At 46.3% G+C, this 19,419-nt stretch overlaps 1 protein-coding gene across 1 annotated transcript; it reads right to left on the bottom strand.

Moving 5' to 3' along the window:
* Window positions 1-4,800: 4,800 nt before the first annotated feature.
* On the bottom strand, window positions 4,801-8,526 carry NXPE3 (neurexophilin and PC-esterase domain family member 3). The gene has a single exon (XM_078688673.1). It carries the CDS (start codon window positions 7,955-7,957, stop codon window positions 6,284-6,286), a length of 1,674 nt encoding a protein of 557 aa, XP_078544799.1. The 5' UTR covers window positions 7,958-8,526; the 3' UTR covers window positions 4,801-6,283.
* Between the last annotated feature and the right edge of the window lie 10,893 nt (window positions 8,527-19,419).

Below are 19,419 nucleotides of genomic sequence, written 5' to 3'. Positions count from 1 at the left end.
TCTGGGTTTACGTGTGACAGGACTGGGGAATTCCAGGAGACAAGCTGGAGTTGCCCGGTGGTGAATAGGGAGATATGCATCTAGATGGGAGGGAGGGGTTGCACCTGGGACCTGAATAGGGCTGGGCCTTCCCTCTACCATGCTGGCTCCACCCCCTGTGGTGTGTCTGATGTCTCTTCCCTGCACACTGAAAGAAGAGAAGGAAGACTTCAAACAAAGTACTCCTAGACTGTACTTGCCTTCCACAATGCTGGCTCCACCTCCTGTGGGGCGTCTGATGTTCCTGCCCTGCATGGTGAAAGGAAAGGAGCAGTCTGGTAAACAGAGTGCTCAGGAACTGGGTTGGACTGGGCACAGGCCCCTCTCCCCTCAGAGGACAAAGGACTTTGGGGTATGAGTATTGGGACCCTGAGCCCATGAAATTAGATCACTCCTGGAACGGACAAGACGAAAACTCTGCTGAGGAGAAGGAACCTGAAGAAACTGAGGAGAGACTATTCCCAAGCTGAAGCGCTGCTTGGGGGATTGGCCTGCAGTGGTTGCCTGACCACCAAAGAGAGGAGAAAGAACTTTGGACTTTTCTTTCACTTGTGCCAAGATCTCCAAGGGCTTGGAAGAGAGCTTGCCCCCTGGCCGAAGTCCCAGGACCAGTGGACTTCATCAGCCTTTGTGAATTGCTGCTGGAAACAAGTGGCTACAGAGGCAGGGAGCTGTGACCGACTCTCACGACTGGCCTGGTGTCCTGCAGGCACCGCACTGAGCAACGTCCGCCTCGAACAACGCAAGCTCTGTGCTCACCGACGCCGTCAACGAGCCGTAGCCTGCACCGCGACTGGAAGGACACCGCAATGTGCAACGCCTCGCTACACCGAATCGAACTGGTCTGACCGACGCTGTCACTGCTGCTGATTGCGAGTCCTGTGGCCGCACCGGAGTTGGGCACCGCCTCGCACGCTTTGCGACACACCGCCCGACTCGCACCACTGTCCGGACTGATCGATGCCAGCTCCCGAACTCCGGCTCTGTCGCTGCACCGTAAAGCTGGAAGCACTGCAATGAGCAACGTCCACCTCGAACAACGCAAGCTCTGAGCTCACGACTCCGTCAACGAACCGTAGCCTGCACCGCGACTGGAAGGACATCGTGACCTGCAACGCTTTCTTTTTCTACACCACGACGAACCCTGGAACCGGCTCGCACATCCGTGTCGGCCGCCCCAAAGAAAAGGTACTGTGACTGAGTCTGTCGACATTTGAGTGGGCCCGGACCGCCGTGGTCCACTGGATTTGTTAGACTTTGTTCTTTTCAGCAAAGCTGTAGCCGGACAAGGTTACCGACACGCACAGAACCTTGAACTAAGCTTTTTTAAACCTGAACTCTTGAAATGTGATAGTACTGTGGATTCTTTTTGTCGTTTATTGGTCTTGTGGTAACTCTATATAAAGTATAACTTATTTTTTATATAAAACCTGTGTGGTGTCCATTTGTAGTATTGACACTGGGTTACTGTATGTGGTCACAACTGCTTAACTTACATCACCTCTGAAATAAGCCTCGACTGCTCAGCACCACGCCGCCTAGAGGGTGTGGAGTGGTTATTTTGGGAGAGTAATTCCCTTGCCCTAACTAGAGGAGAGGGTCCCTGCTTGGCACAAGTACCTACCTGTGCCAACCAGAGACCCCCAATTCTATCAATAATAAACAGCAAGCATGTTGCCATCCATGTCAAGCTGCAATTGTTTATTCTAGTTAGATAGTGTCATCGCCTACCCGGCAATAACAATAAAGGCACAGTGAACTTTATCTCTTGTACTGAATATTCAACGTGTCATGATAGTGTGTCTACAAAGTTGAAATGTAAGCAATGCAGATTCAGAGAATGTTATACTGCATTGTCAAGCCTGCAAATGTATCTCAAAAGTCAGTGTGTGTAAAAGAGAAGGCAACTTAAGAAATATGAGCATGTAAATGGTGATATTCCTTGGTAGGCCTATCCTGACCATGTGCCAACAAAGCCCCGGCCAGCTACCCGCATGTGCACGTACAGGAAATGGAAATATGATGCCTTTGCTCCTCCTGCAACAGAAGCTAACCAAGTACAGAGCAAGACGCACCATGTGTGCATGTGCCTCTGTTAACATGCACACTCATAAAGCCACTTACGCTCTATCTATTGCAGCTTATGAATAACAGGTTCAGGTTAATGGTATTAAGTAACTGCTCAGTTAAGATTTAGCAAAGAACACTAATGAAAAACAGGATGGCTACAAAAACACAGCATTGCTAAGAAGAAAGATTTTGGTTGGTAAGTACGATAGGGACAAACTCTGTTGATAAATGGTGCTGCAAAACTAGCCCTTCTAGGCTCAGCCAATGAATCCCCACTATCTTTCCCATTCTGATCAAGAGTATGTGCTCAAAATAAATGTGGCATGTCTCACTACGAACTCTGAAGGGCACTAATTGTGCTCTCATACTCATCCCCAAATTGATTTCCATTTGGATTCTTCAGGAGCCAATTCAACGGTGACTAATTTGTTATTTTTGGCTTCCTTCTTGTATTCAGTGGATAAACGCACATTGGGCTAGATGTAGGTGGCCCAATACCGGTCGGTAACGGTGAAATTCGTTAAATTTCACTGTTACCGACCGGTATTTAGGTATTTGAGATATAGGGAGGATTCGGTATTAAGGAATCGGTAAATACTGATTCCTTATGGCCTTGCATTTAAGGAATCGGTAAATGCAAGGCCATAAGGAAAGGTAAACCGATTCCTTAAATGCAATGTAGGTAGCACTTAAAACAGTGCACCTCAGCCTTAAGGAATCGCTATTTACCACCAACTCCAAGTTGGTGGTAAATGGCGAAAAACAGTGCACCTCAGCCTTAAGGAATCGCTATTTACCACCAACTCCAAGTTGGTGGTAAATAGCGATTTCCTTTCAAAAAGCACTTTTTTGCTTTTTGAAGTGTGCCATGTGGCACACATCCATGCCCTTAGGGCATGCATGTGTGCCACGTGTGCACACATGCACATTTCAGGGCTGCAACAGGGTGTCCTTTGGACACCCTGGCAACCTTGAAATATCTCCCGGTATTACCGATTCGGTAATACCGAATCGGTAATACAGAATGTCTTCACATTCATTCCTATGGGCGTCCGAATCTGTAAAATTCGGTATTTAGGAATCGGTATTTCCCAGTTACCTACATCTAGCCCATTATCATTTCTAAGCAGCCAGCTTGATAACTTTGTCCATCTTTGCCTAGCTTTCACGTCGGCTACGTCCCCAGAGACTAGGGTTGACTCTGAAAGTCTAAAGAGCATTCCTGATTTCACTGGGACATTGAAAAGTCAGTTCTGTCAATTACGTGTGTTATTGGCCCACTTTTACTTGGCTGAATTTATCATGATCAAATCTAGAGACCAGATAACTACGTCTAGGTAAACATGCTTTAAAATGACGTTCTGGTAGAAAATCGTCAAAGAGTAAAGTTGTTCCTTTAATGCCCAACTTGATAGTAGGTGTAGTTGTGCTGTGGCGTTTGCTGCTGTTCCTATGTGACTGACCAGAAAACACAGACATATGGAAAAAGAATGCACAAAAACACATGATACAATTATACATATTTGGCAAAGGCGCATGAAGAATCCCATAGTGCAAAACAGGCACCTTATGATTTCATTAGTCTCTACTAAAAATGTATAGGCATATCTTATAAATAAATTATCATCCAAACATTATAAACAGGGTTATTATCTGAAATTAGAAAGTGCCTGCTGAATAAAATCGCTGGCTTTCTAATATTTTTCTATTTCCTGTACTGTCCTTGACTGTGATAATTCAAATAATAAAGGAAGCAATTATAAAAGCAATGAATGTACCAAACATTTGGAAGAAAAGAACCAGGATTACTTTTCATGAGGGCAAACAATACTTAAACTCACATTGCTTTCATTTAAATTCATTTCTTGAAATATATCAAGATGCAATATATCAAAAGGGTTTTATCCCATCTTGAGCTCGGGGTTAAGGAAACAACCAAATTGACAAAGAAGAGGCAGAAATAAGAACTGTCCCTAGGAAACTTAAGACAATCATAAGACCAGTTAAATGATTCGACTGGACTAAAATGGGTTGAGTGTGATGTGGTAGCAGTTTGCCTGAGTTAACTGAATATGCTGGAGCTTTAACTGGAGTTTACCCTCACCATCTTCTATGGTGAGGAGTGATGCATTGATGGGTAATTAACTCCTTCGCTGCGGCGGCTATTCCGCCGCAGCGCTAAGGGGGCAGGGCGGCGGCCGCATGCTGGTGATAGAACCGCTCCGTCACCAGCCGCGGTTGAGCTGTGCTGATGACGGAGCAGTTCCGTCATGGCCCGCCCCCGCTCAATAGAACGATCAGCGCAGGCGCGGAATCCGCGCCGCGCAGGCGTGCCGAGCGGGCCATGACGGAACCGCTCCATCATCAGCACAGCGCCACCACAGCGGATGACGGAGCGGTTCCGTCATCAGCATAGAAGGAGTTAACATGAGTTAAGTTTGGCTAGAAGCATATGGTATAAGTGCTCCCCCCAACTCCCGAGGAAACTGAACTGTGGTTCCTATGCTGGTGTATGGAAGATAAAGCTGAGTGTGTATAATCTGACGGTTCAGCCATATTGCAGTAAGCAAAAAGACATGGTGTAGCTGCGACTGGGTACAATATCTCTTGCAAGCACATAAACCACGATTAATGCCTCTTCACATAAACAAAACAGTGCTGAGCAAGGAACACTCCTCTAGAACCAAGATCTAATTCAAAATACAGGTTTATTTTCTGTACCTCAAAAAGAAGTTAGGCAACAAACAACTTTATGGAGTACCACAGCACCAAATACTAAGAGCAAAAAGTAAGTTTAGCAGTACTAGCTCCAAGTTCTCCACCCCAGAAAATTAACTCCGACATTAGATGTCCCACATAGATGTAAGGGAGTGACAAATAGCAATGATGGTATGCAGCACTGAAGGACCATGATCATTCCAGTGAGCAGGAGAAGGTAAATTGGTTGACATCACCGTGGTTGCAGGCGAATACTGAAGCTATCCAAGCCCCAATACCACATAAAGAGGCAGAAATAGGGGTTGCGATTCATTCACAGTGGTATGGGAAGGATGGATACTACACATTATCACTGATTTGAGATCTGACTGCCTTCTGATCAAGAAAGCACTAATGGAAAAGATCAAAAAGATCATAGTTCAATGTCATCTTGAGGCTCAGGATCCCGCTTACTGACTGTTTCTCTGTAAGTGACTACAGTGGCAACCCTCACAGGTAGAATGCATATCCCAGAATGGCCAGTGAACGGTGATTTCCAATCTGCGATCCTACGCAAGATGGGTAAATTAGAGAGAGCTTTTAGACTATTGGAGCAGCAATGAGATGCAGTATACATGGCACAAAAGCATACTCTAAGGACACAGTCTCGATTTAGATGCAGGCAGCCTCGACAGTGTGACAAGCAGAACACAAGCTTGAAAAAGGATACAGAGCTCACTTTTATTCCTCATAAGAGTGACTTGAAATCCACAATTCCCCATCTAAGCTGTGCTGTGCTTCAGGTGCAGAGAATAATGGACCTGATTTAGTTGGAGGGAGTGGAATAGGATTTCCTTATTATTGTTAGGTACAACAGCAGTTATCTATATTTAGTTCTTCTGCCCATATGGACAAGTTGCATATATCACCAACTAATGCATAGTAAATCAAATGCACTTCTGTGGGTCGGTCAACGAGATTGCAATTGCTACCTGAGGAATAATGTGACTACATATTCCTCATTCTTAAGTCCAAATAATATACTGAGATTCCTTGCTTTGGGAACAGTAGAGCTAATTTTCTTTAATACTTTGTGTCATGAATATAACGGTTAAATGCTTTGAATCCTTGATTCAGGACTGGGTTTCTTTCTCTAAGCTTAAATAGTTATTGCAGAGTAGTTTAGGAGTGAGCTTTGAGATGAGAAAAAGAGCAGCGAGTCTCATCCCTAATTCTGAAAACATTATTTTTCTTACTTTTACGTTGTTTTTGGAGATTAGACATGACAATCATGTTACGGTAAAGCTGTGCAATTAATACAATTTGATTCATGCTTTGGGTAATCCAACAAGCGTGTTCTCAGGGTATTCATGACAACATGACCAGCGGGTACATGTCTTACTGACAGGTTGATACCACTGCTAATGATGAATAAACTGTACTAACCATTGGATTTAACTGCACATCTGGACGCAAATTAATCATAAGTACAAACATATGACAAAAACATATCAATCTGATTCTTAACAATGATGGGCTCTGGGTGCAACGAGTGTGGGAGATAATGGGCTAGTGACATCGCCCAAGCATCCACAAAGTGGACACCAACTTCTTTGAACATTTTCCTCATTACTCCATCAAGCTGCGATGAGAACCAGTCACTATTGAAGAGGCTTATTTCCAATCCAAGTTCCTGTACATTAGCTGTTCGAATAACAATGACAGTATTTGGGCTTCGTTCCAGCATACGAAGGATAGCCTGGCGGATATTTCTCAGTCTCCGGATGTAGACTTCCACAGGGAATGTGCTAAAATGAGACCAGATTGCTATAGCTATCACCGTGTCTTCTCCACCTACAATGCCATCCAGCTCATTTGCAATGTAACGAAGCTCGTTGCTTTTAACAGTAGAGAAACGAATGGGTGGTCCATGACAACGGTACTGCAACAGTATGTTGTGCTCTACATCCACTGATAAGAAAGGGCCTACGTTTTTGGGGCTTCTCAGATTAAGTTCTTTAAGTTCTGGCACAAATGCGGTCAAATATTCATACCACTGCCTTACTGTGGAATCTCCAAAGAGATAAACAAATTTGCCTTGTAAACACTGTATAACGTCGGACGAGTCGTTAAACTGTCGGATCTCATGAGTCCTTGGCTTCCACAGATCTTCATAATAGTACCCAGAAAGAAAAGCTGATGAACTACGGCGGCTTACTGCTAGCGATTTCCACGGGCTGATAGTCACCACATCTGGGCCGCTTGGCAATATCGGTACTTTAAGGTTAATAGCTTTTTGGAACAACAGACTTTCCTCTTCTGTCAAAAGTCCTTTTAGATACCCTCCTTTCGCATGGTTAACTCTGTTAGAACAAGACAGCTTCTTCGGTCTGTAACAGAACCATGGCTCGCCAGTATATAGATCGGTGTAATTACAAACTGGCAGCTCTCCAGGTAGACACACATTGCACCGAGTTGTTTCCATTGTGTCACCGGACTTATATAAACTTTTAAAGTAGACCCTGTCTGGTCGCTTCTCACGCAGCCATTGAAGAATCTGGATCCCTTCACTAGGATGAACAAGAGACACTGACACTCTGGCCTCCCCAGGCCAAGGCAATGTAAAATAGATTGTGTAAAACCCATTTCTGTGATCCAGCACTTTTCCAATTGCACCAGCTTTTACTGGCGGAGAGTAGATTCTTGCTTGTATATAATCTCCACCATATGGCTTTGGTTTCCCTTCAAAATCATACACGCGAACCAACACCTCTAGCTGATCTCCCACTGTAAAGTCACCTTGGGATTTCAAAATAACAAAACGACTATGATTAGGGTCAGTACTTTTCAAAAAATGTGTTTTTCTTGATGATGGTTGTGGCCAAGCAGTTTCAGCTATTAAGGCTTCTTCTTCGGCTTGTGCTTGCAGTGAAAGATGTTGATTCTTATTAAAGCCACAGTATGGCTTTATCGTAGAACTCACCAGCTGCGTTACTAACTGTTGTTTAACAGTTTCCGCCATCCAGTTAGACTTAGTCCCTATCCTGCCATCCACGCCATCCAAAAGACGATTTAAGAGGAGTAACATGAGGATAGTTAGAACTGCAAGAATTAAAAGGCAAAGTTGCAGTCGGCTGAATTTGGCCCACATTGTCGGCTCATCTTGTCTTCTTGATAACTGGAACGTGTTTTGTCAAAGCGTTCACTGGTTTCTCCCCCGAACACGAATTGCTTATCACATGATGCTCTGTTCTGTCAGTCAGACTTGAATACGGACTTTTCGTTGGGATTCTGCAGTTAACGTTCTTGTACCGTAGCATCCCCTGGGATATCGCACTTCATCAACCACAGCATCCGCACATCTTGGGTAAGATATTTCAGCAGGACATGGCAAAAAAGCACTTTAAGAAATAAAAATGTATTGTTCCAAAATTGCAGTTGTAATCTGTCCTCCCACTCCAGTGTCTTTGAAGCGACCGTTACAGCACTGCATCATGTCATCTAGCACGCACGCTCGTGCTTTACCTTATAGCGGATTTGAATCACGAGTATGCAAGTCGGTTCCGTGGTAGGCGAGGTGGGAAAGACCACTTGTGCCGAAGCGGAGAGGCAGCGACTGAAGCCGAACACAGAAATTCAGCGAATTTATCTGTCCCTACGCCTTCGTGCCGGGTTTCAGCTTGGCTCCGAGAGCGGAATGTACAAACATTACACAACCAATGAAAGTGGAACCGGAAGTGTAGAGTCTAGGTCCCATTAGAGGAATATCCTTTAGCGTCCATAGCAACCACATACGTCACATGACAGCAAGCCAATGAGAGGCTCCATGCGACATCACGACGTCGCCTGAGTGACTGATGGAGACGGAAGTACTGCAGATCTCTTCCGCGTTCTTAGGTGGAGCGATCTGTAATTGTACTTAGACAGTGATGTCTGCCGAGGTTCGTCGTACGTTTTGTTTGCAGTTTTTATTTAGCGTTAACTCGACCTGAAGGTGTTTGAGCGCTTTACAAGAACACCTGTTTCACCGCGCATACATTATAGATCCTGTGTAGCCACTGTGCTATTTTAAAGCTGAACACTGGGTTTTTCCTGGGGGAAGGGTAGTTGGTAGGGGGGCGCTGTTTATGTGTTTTATAATGTAAAGATTTTAAGTAATACAAAAGGGGATGATGGACGGAGCGTTTGAGCAAATCAAACACTCGCCCCCAGTCAACTGATCTGGGTTTAATCCATCACCATTCTTTAGCCCACTCTGCCACCCCATTTCAGACATGGCTAGATGCAAATCAGTCTGACCCTGTGCCTCATGGGAACCTTTGGTTTTTCTTTGTTCGCCCTAAGTTGGCAGGGTATGCTCAGACGTGAGTCCCTTGCTCACTTTGCCACTGCCTTTGCTTTTTCTTTGTTCGCCCTAAGTTGGCAGGGTATGCTCAGACGTGAGTCCCTTGCTCACTTTGCCACTGGAGTCAAGCAAGCCCGGCTGAAGACGGCTGTAATGCCAGAAACCGGTCCTGGGAAGCTTGATTCCGGTCCAGGGAAGACATGGCTTGGCTGTTCGGGCTGGACTGTTCCCATGAGGCACAGGGTCAGACTGATTTGCATATGGCCATGTCTGAACTGGGGTGGCGGATTGAGCTAAAGAACGGTGATGGATTAAACCCAGATCAGTTGACTGGGGGTGAGTGTTTGTATTGTCAACGCTCCGTCCATCACCACCTTTGGCTTTTCTTTGTTCGCCCTAAGTTGGCAGGGTATGCTCAGACGTGAGTCCCTTGCTCACTTTGCCACTGGAGTCAAGCAAGCCCAGCTGAAGATGGCACCGGTCCTGGGAAGCTTGATTCCGGTCCAGGGAAGACATGGCTTTACAGTTCGGGCTGGACTGTTCCCATGAGGCACAGGGTCAGACTGACTTGCATATGGCCATGTCTGAACTGGGGTGGCGGAGTGAGCTAAAGAACGGTGATGGATTAAACCCAGATCAGTTGACTGGGGGTGAGTGTTTGTATTGTCAACGCTCCGTCCATCACCACCTTTGGCTTTTCTTTGTTCGCCCTAAGTTGGCAGGGTATGCTCAGACGTGAGTCCCTTGCTCACTTTGCCACTGGAGTCAAGCAAGCCCGGCTGAAGACGGCTGTAATGGAAGAAACCGGTCCTGGGAAGCTTGATTCCGGTCCAGGGAAGACATGGCTTGGCAGTTCGGGCTGGACTGTTCCCATGAGGCACAGGGTCAGACTGACTTGCATATGGCCATGTCTGAACTGGGGTGGCGGAGTGAGCTAAAGAACGGTGATGGATTAAACCCAGATCAGTTGACTGGGGGTGAGTGTTTGTATTGTCAACGCTCCGTCCATCACCACCTTTGGTTTTTCTTTGTTCGCCCTAAGTTGGCAGGGTATGCTCAGACGTGAGCCCCTTGCTCACTTTGCCACGGGAGTCAAGCAAGCCCGGCTGAAGACGGCTGTAATGCCAGAAACCGGTCCTGGGAAGCTTGATTCCGGTCCAGGGAAGACATGGCTTGGCAGTTCGGGCTGGACTGTTCCCATGAGGCACAGGGTCAGACTGATTTGCATATGGCCATGTCTGAACTGGGGTGGCGGAGTGAGCTAAAGAACGGTGATGGATTAAACCCAGATCAGTTGACTGGGGGGGAGTGTTTGTATTGTCAACGCTCCGTCCATCACCACCTTTGGTTTTTCCAAGATTTTAAGTAATCGCACAGTTAATAAAAAATTGCTGGTTACTGGCACCTAGACCAAAAGCTGCCATAACTCCACATCAGGCGCGTAACACCCATTGACCTCAAAGGGCTTCAGCCCCCCCCCCCGTCGTGTGTGGCAGCCCGGGATGAGACACTTCCCAGGCTGCTCACAGCCGCACCGAGCACTTCACAGGTCTTTAAAAGACCTTGTGCATGTTAATGGGGCTTTGTTGTTGTTTCACCCCTTCTAAGGGCCCCTGCAGCTCGACTCTTCCGATTGCCTAAAGATTCAGCCCCCCCCGAAATTTTTTCTTAGCCCCCCCCCCCGAAATTTGACTCTAGTTGCGCCTCTGCTCCACAAACATTATTGGTAGGTGCGGGGAGATTAAGTGATTTGCCAGGAATCACAGGATGTTGATGTTGTAATGACTGTTGTTTGCACGTGCCATCCCACTTTGATAGCGGGTGACAATAACTGACATGCTTCTCACCTGCACCAGAGCTGTTATTTTGATGTAATACTCTCCCCCTGTTCCCATTGGTTCCCCTACCACATTCCACTTACCATTTAACGGTTGTTCTGGCAGTTATACTCCGGGCTGAATACTGATTGTCAAGACCTGAAAACTTAACTCGCATGGTGTCCCGACGTTGTCCGGATAGCATCAGCGATCACGGTGACCTTTGAGTTGTGCAATGAGGAGTGCTCAGGTACTCTCGGAGAAACCTCTGTAGGGCGGTTTCCGGGACTGACTGTTCGGCTACTGCTATGCGTAGGACTTTGTTGAGGGTCCGCATGAATCATTCAGCCACCCCGTTGGCCTGGGGCCACTGTGGAGTGATGCATTGATGTTTTATTCCTAGGCGTGTTAGGAATTCCTTGAACTCGCTGCCTTGGAATGGGGTCCCATTATCTGTCTTGACTATGTGTGGCAGTCCAAATAGTTCAAAAGTCTATTCCAGCATCAGTAGTAGGTGGTTAAATGCAGTGGAGGGTAGTACTTCCATGAATCGGGTACCTTGTGTAGCCGTCGATCAGAACCGCGGTGGTCCGAACGTCTGGGAAACTCCCAAAGTTGAGACTTATCCATGACCCAGGTGACGGAGCTGGGTCTTCAGTTATGACCAGGGCCGGCGGCTCGGGATTTCCAGTGAGTTGGCATGCTTGGCACTTGCGCACAAAGTCATCTACGCCTTCTTCCAGACCCGGGAACCACACTTTTTCCCTCATTCTGGATTTCATTCTCCTAGTACCTTGGTGTCTTTCATGTGCTAGAGCAGTAGCTCGTTCTTGGAGGCTTAGGGGTATTAGGATGCATAACCCCCTCAACACAATGCCACTGGGTGCGGCGCTTAGTTCTTCGTGTACTTTCCAGACCTTCCCTAGGGGAGTCCGGTCAGCCTCGTTCCACCCATTGACGTCATGGGGAAAACCTGTCCATGAGCCTTTCTTCAATGCATCCATTACTTTCTCGAGTACCATGTCAGTTTGTGTGTGGGCTTCAATCTCTGGGATTGTGAGGGCTTTTGGGCAAGCCCATTGAGTGATCATCTTGATAAAGTCTTCGGTCTGTTTCTTGTGCTCAGAGTTTCTGTCTGTGGGATCAGCCGCATGACGTGACAAGAAGTCAGCTGTTTTTTTTGCACCAGGTCGGTAAACCAAGTCCAGTTGATAGTGTTGAAGCTGGATCGCCCATCTTTCGATTCTGGGTGGTGGGTCAGGAGCAGTACACTTGAAAAGCGGTAGTAGCGGGTGATGGTCAGTTACCACGTGGAATGGGTAACCGCCGATATATAGATGAAAGGGGTTGCATGCCCACTTAATAGCAAGTGCTTCTCGTTCTATCTGCAAATATCGGGTTTCCGTTGCTGTCAATTTTGGGGATGTTCCTCTCTCCCACAGTGTCCGCATTGGGACTGTCGTGGTCTTCTGGTGGGCTATTGTCCCAGGCCTCCATGAGCGGGGATGCGAGCTGCCTCCACTCGCTCTGTCTTGATGGTCACCGCCGGTTCGTTTGGTTTGTTAAGTGCTGCTTCCATGGCCGTAGCCCTCACTTCTGATAGTGCATGGGAACGTGCTAGGATTAGTATATCCTCCGGGGAGATACGCGGTTGCCTGAGGAGGAGGGTCCGCAGGGTCTTGTTGCGGCATCCTTGGATGGCTTGTGCTCGTACTTCTTTGTCTTGGTCATCCTCCGCGCAGGTGCTGGCCAGTTCCCTGAGGCGGGCATGGAATGTGTCTATAGATTCACGCTCCCTTTGACAGGCTTGCCGCAACTTAAAATGTTCATAGTCTGGGTTAATTTAGGGGTCAAAATGGGCATTAAGCGCTGGAACTGCAGAATCGTAGTTGGTGGACTCTCCAATGTTTGGTAGATGCGCAAATAGTTTGTAGATTTCGTCCCCTTGCGAAATATAGTACCAATGATGTCTTAACGGCGCCATCTGTCTCTCTTGTCGCGATAAAATAGTTATCTAAACAGCCAATCCACACATTCCACCTCAATCAATTCTCTGAACGGTGGGAGCGCACTGACTTGTGAGTGTGCATGTGCCGGTGGTGCTGCCGGAGGTGCTGGTTGTGGAGTAGCTGCAGTGGTAGCCGTTTCAGTCATGGTTGGGTGTGGTACAATAGTCCTCGTGTGTTTGTTTGTGCCGTTAGTCGATGTGATTGGTTTTGCCAATGCTTGGGTGGGCTTGTAGTTAACGTGATGAGCTGCGCCAACGCCTGTTTAACTCTATCTTTGTCTTGGTATGCCTGTTCAATAGTGGTCGGTTTTGCCTATGCTTGTTTGTACCTGTAGTTGATGTGATAAACTGCGCCAATGCTTTTTTTTTTTCGTCCTCACACGCCATTAAATCTTAACAGAGCCGTGCAGGCGGCTAGGAAAGAAATTGTGCCGGCGAAACGCCTACTTTTGCTGGCAGGACTTCAATATTCCCTCCTCTATCCTGCAAAACTACGAGTTATTCATGAGGGGACTACTAATTACTTTACAGATACCCGCTCCGCCCTTAAATTTGCGAATCACATATGTGGTACCAGGTCGAAGAAAAAGACTGCACCTGATGGTGAGACAGAGGCGAGACTGAGTGACAATGACTGACTATTAACAACTCCTTGCTGCTGAATCTCTTTTGGCAGGGGTCTCGTTTATTGCTGGGTCGTACTATTTCAATGCGAGCATTGCTTCGCTTTGCTGTGTATCATTGTTGTTACAACTGTTATATCTGATATGGTCTCCTTCTGCACTGTGCCTATGCTGCGTGGCTCTCCCGCTATGCAATTGTGCACCTTTATATTTTCTGCAATTAAGCGCCTTGATCTAACTTGAATTAACGCACTCACCCTGTGTAAACGGGGTTGTATGCTCGGGATGCCTGGCCCCCGAGGGGTATCTCCCACTGTTTACTTGTTCAGTTGTTTTCACGTCTTGTGCGCTTTGGGGGGGACTTTATCACAACCTGATTGGGGGGTTGGTGTGGGAGGGGGGAGGGATGGGGTAACGGGTTGTTTGGCTGCAGGTCAGAACTTTGCCACTAAGTCATATACTGCCGTTTTACATTGTCATACTATGGTTAGGCTAGATTGTGAACACCATGGACATGGGTGAATGGGGGTGACTAAGGTGTTAACGTGGAACATCCGAGGTCTGCAGGACAGTAGGAAGGCTAGATTGCTGCATGGCTATCTGCAGAGGCACAACATTGACGTATGCTTCTTACAGGAAACACACCTGAACACCTCGCCGTCACCCAGACTTAAGCATGCTAGATGGGGCCCCGTATACCCTGCTATATTTTCAAATTATGCCCGGGGTGTGGCGATACTGGTAAAGAAGGGCCTTGACTGGAGGGAACATTCGGTTTCCTGTGACACAGATGGGCGGTATGTGGTGCTCCATGGGACTCTCATGGGTAAACCGATAGTATTGGCGGCTGTCTACGGCCCTAATGTAGATGATCCAGAGTTTTTCAGGAAGGTATGGGCCCAGATTACATTGATGCACTGCCCGACGATTATTTGGGGTGGTGACTTCAATGTGGTGCTCAATGATTCCCTAGACCGGAAAGGTGCCCCCAGACCTCTACACCCGCACGCAAACACGGCCCTAAACGACATCCTTAAAGAAGGCTCACTGATTGACATTTGGAGGGTGAGACACCCCAGGGGTAGGGAAGGCACATGTATTTCCAGTCACCATGGGGCCTGGTCCAGACTAGACTTCTGGCTAGTAACTTCTGATGTGGCCGCTTGGACGGTTAGTGTGGAAGGTCTGGCCCGCTCGCTGTCTGATCATGCCCCTTGCCTGTTGGAGCTGAGGATCCCCGGTGCCCCCACTCGTGCCTTTACCTGGCGCCTTTTTTGAGAGATGAGGGGATGCACACCTTTACTTTTAAACCTCTTTTGCATTTTCTTCAATTTTTTATCATTCCTTAGACTTAATTGCGTGCAGATTGGTTGACAGGCATGCCCTACTGCCACATAGTTACAAAACATTTGTGATGAGGGACTTGTCAGCCCCTAAAGCCAAATGCACAGCGTAGTGCCGCTAATTTGCGTGCACTTTTATTCCAAAAGACTTTCATCCTTAGTCCAAACTAATCCAATTTTTTAAGCATCATTAAATTCGAATAGATTCAAATTTTAAATTTTGTCCAATTTTTTCACGGTCCAACAATCGGGATCTGTTGCCATTTTTCAAGTTTCTGATATTCAAACTGGGCCCATCCGGTGCCTCTTAGCAAGAATACGAGTGATGCACAAAGTTCATCGCAAGCAGTGTTTATTTCATGAAAAAGAACCCAATGCATTTCGGGCCATCTTGGGCCCTTCGTCGGGGGTCACTACAAATAAATCACAGAAATAAATGCATTATTACCACTTCATTCACAACATGTGCGTCGTTACAATATTAATCACATAAATTTATTCACTGCGTCCTCATTTTGTTAAAAAGAACCTGACTCTAAGTTGCATGTTTCCACTGCGTCTCCCTTTAAATCAGTACGAACGTTACTCGCTATATCTTCATACTCGAGGTATAAACCCAATCCATCCCGCTGTTAATTAGTTCAAATACTCCTAGTTATTCTCCGTTTTTCCCTCTGTGCACATGATGGTGTTTGCATTATTTGAGGAAGTCCCCGTTTTAAGCAAATATGTGAATTTCTAAACACGTGCTATCCTGCGTGTTTTAACATTTTGATGTAAACCCTTTTTCAACACTAACCCCTCGATCAAACATTCTATCAGTGCGCACGCCTGAGCGCTATCACCCTTCCACATACCTGCTATTCTGACAAAATGAACGTCAAGCCTCTCTCTTCATTGGGGCTCCAAACAATTCTAGAGTATTCGTTACCGCCCTTTCTTTTCAATTGAGTCACCCCAGCATTCTCCCTCCCTATTGGCTCAAAGCCTCCTGTTTCCTATTCCTTCTTGATTTAATCTATGCTGAAACTACAATGCCCAGAATCCATGTCCACAAGACCTGCTACGATCAATGAAGAGTTTACAGAAATAAATAAATGTCGCATTGTGAATTCCCTTGTGTGCCATTGCAATCCATTCGTATTATTATTCAAAAAACCCCATGCGATGAACGTAGGTTGTTGCTCCGACTGTTCAGGTCACCATGCGTTCTCAACTTTCTTCTTTATGTGAGACCAGTCTTATTGCGGGTGCAGACCCCTGATAGGGCTGTAGTTACAATACTTTTTTGAGAGATGAGGGGATGCACACCTTTACTTTTAAACCTCTTTTGCATTTTCTTCAATTTTTTATCATTCCTTAGACTTAATTGCGTGCAGATTGGTTGACAGGCATGCCCTACTGCCACATAGTTACAAAACATTTGTGATGAGGGACTTGTCAGCCCCTAAAGCCAAATGCACAGCGTAGTGCCGCTAATTTGCGTGCACTTTTATTCCAAAAGACTTTCATCCTTAGTCCAAACTAATCCAATTTTTTAAGCATCATTAAATTCGAATAGATTCAAATTTTAAATTTTGTCCAATTTTTTCACGGTCCAACAATCGGGATCTGTTGCCATTTTTCAAGTTTCTGATATTCAAACTGGGCCCATCCGGTGCCTCTTAGCAAGAATACGAGTGATGCACAAAGTTCATCGCAAGCAGTGTTTATTTCATGAAAAAGAACCCAATGCATTTCGGGCCATCTTGGGCCCTTGGTCGGGGGTCACTACAAATAAATCACAGAAATAAATGCATTATTACCACTTCATTCACAACATGTGCGTCGTTACAATATTAATCACATAAATTTATTCACTGCGTCCTCATTTTGTTAAAAAGAACCTGACTCTAAGTTGCATGTTTCCACTGCGTCTCCCTTTAAATCAGTACGAACGTTACTCGCTATATCTTCATACTCGAGGTATAAACCCAATCCATCCCGCTGTTAATTAGTTCAAATACTCCTAGTTATTCTCCGTTTTTCCCTCTGTGCACATGATGGTGTTTGCATTATTTGAGGAAGTCCCCGTTTTAAGCAAATATGTGAATTTCTAAACACGTGCTATCCTGCGTGTTTTAACATTTTGATGTAAACCCTTTTTCAACACTAACCCCTCGATCAAACATTCTATCAGTGCGCACGCCTGAGCGCTATCACCCTTCCACATACCTGCTATTCTGACAAAATGAACGTCAAGCCTCTCTCTTCATTGGGGCTCCAAACAATTCTAGAGTATTCGTTACCGCCCTTTCTTTTCAATTGAGTCACCCCAGCATTCTCCCTCCTTATTGGCTCAAAGCCTCCTGTTTCCTATTCCTTCTTGATTTAATCTATGCTGAAACTACAATGCCCAGAATCCATGTCCACAAGACCTGCTACGATCAATGAAGAGTTTACAGAAATAAATAAATGTCGCATTGTGAATTCCCTTGTGTGCCATTGCAATCCATTCGTATTATTATTCAAAAAACCCCATGCGATGAACGTAGGTTGTTGCTCCGACTGTTCAGGTCACCATGCGTTCTCAACTTTCTTCTTTATGTGAGACCAGTCTTATTGCGGGTGCAGACCCCTGATAGGGCTGTAGTTACAATACTTTTTTGAGAGATGAGGGGATGCACACCTTTACTTTTAAACCTCTTTTGCATTTTCTTCAATTTTTTATCATTCCTTAGACTTAATTGCGTGCAGATTGGTTGACAGGCATGCCCTACTGCCACATAGTTACAAAACATTTGTGATGAGGGACTTGTCAGCCCCTAAAGCCAAATGCACAGCACACCACACGCCTTGCTAGATGCTGTCTTCTCCGAAGAAATAAGGGCAGATATCGCTGATTACTTTGACACTAATGTTGGTTCTGTATCTACGGAATCAGTATTGTGGGATGCATTCAAGGTGGTTATTAGGGGGCAGTGCTTAGCACGTTAAGCAGGTGTTCTTAAGGCTATCAGGAGTACACTCAGCGCGCTGGAAAAAGACCTCAAAGACCGTGAGAAACAATTCTGTGACAACCCCACCCCTGAACTTGCGACGCTGATTAAAGCCAAGCTATTAGACTATACCGAGGAAGCGCAGCGCGAGCTTAAGTTCCTAGGCAAACAGGCGGAGGCGCGTAGATATGGTGAGGGAGACAGGCCCAGCAAGACATTAGCCAAGCTCATTACTACTGCTGCGACGCCCGCCTACGTGCATACCATCATTGACCCCGATGGGGAAGTGGTAATAGGCCAGGAGGAAATTCTGTCGACTTTTGCCACTTTCTACTCTACACTATATGAATCCACGCATGTGCAGACACGGGAATTGCTCGAGACCTATTTAGATTCCGTCGCCCTGGTATGGTTCAACGATGCCCACCGCAAATATATTGATCTCCCAGTCACTGTCCAGGACATTGCTAAGGTAATTAAAGGTCCGCCCTTGAATAAAGCCCCAGGCCCTGATGGGCTCACCACAGCCTTCTACAAAACATATGTAGATGAATTGGCGCCGAGGTTGCATGCTGTTTTCACCGAAACTCTAGTGGAGGGGATACTGCCGGAGTCTATGAGAGAGGCCCTTATTGTCACGCTTTTAAAGCCGGACAAGGATAACAAATCTCTGGACTCCTACAGGCCTTTGTCTCTTATAAATGTTGATGTAAAGATTTAGACGAAAATCATTGCTGACCGTTTACTGCCGCTGCTCCCCATGGTAGCCCTCCCCGACCAATCGGGGTTTATACCAGGCCGTGGAACCTCACATAACCTACGGACCGTTTTCTCAGTACTAAACTACCTTCATTCAGATGTACTGGCCGCAGCGGTATTTTTAGATGCCACAAAGGCCTTTGATTCTCTTGAATGGCCCTATCTCTTCCGAATTCTGGAGCGCATGGGGTTTAGCCCAATGTTTATCGCGCTAATTAATCCACTCTACACGGCGCCTAGGGCGAGGGTGAGAGTTAATGGCCTAATATCTGCACCTTTTCTATTTCCCGGGGTACGAGACAGGGCTGCTCTTTATCCCCACTCCTATTTGCCATTGCGATGGAACTGCTGGCGGCCAGAATTCGACAGCACCACACTGCACGTGGGATAGGTTTTAGCACTCGAAGCCTATTGATTTCATTATATGCAGACGACGTGACCCTGTATGTCTCGAAACCGGCTGAAAACTTGGACCCGCTGCTCCGCAAATTTGTAAAATTCGCTGGGTTGTCAGGTATTTCAATTAATTGGGCTAAATCGGTCATCTTTCCACTAACTGACAACACTCCAGTGGTACAATCCGAATTCCCTCTACGGTGGGAGGCAGATGAAGTCAAATACCTGGGAGTGTGGATAAGCTGCAAACTCCGGGACATCTAGACCCTCAATTTCGGCAGAGCTGTGGCCTGGCTTGAGGGGATGGTTGCCATATGGACAAAACTGCCGCTATCTATTGCCGG

The sequence above is a fragment of the Lissotriton helveticus genome, chromosome 4_1 (assembly GCF_964261635.1).
Source record: "Lissotriton helveticus chromosome 4_1, aLisHel1.1, whole genome shotgun sequence".
NCBI lineage: Eukaryota > Metazoa > Chordata > Amphibia > Caudata > Salamandridae > Lissotriton > Lissotriton helveticus.
This window is presented reverse-complemented; position numbering and strand designations above follow the sequence as displayed.

Bases quoted from the DNA above. Each gene is read 5' to 3' on its own strand.
- NXPE3 (XM_078688673.1), bottom strand. From the start codon at position 7,957: ATGTGGGCCAAATTCAGCCGACTGCAACTTTGCCTTTTAATTCTTGCA.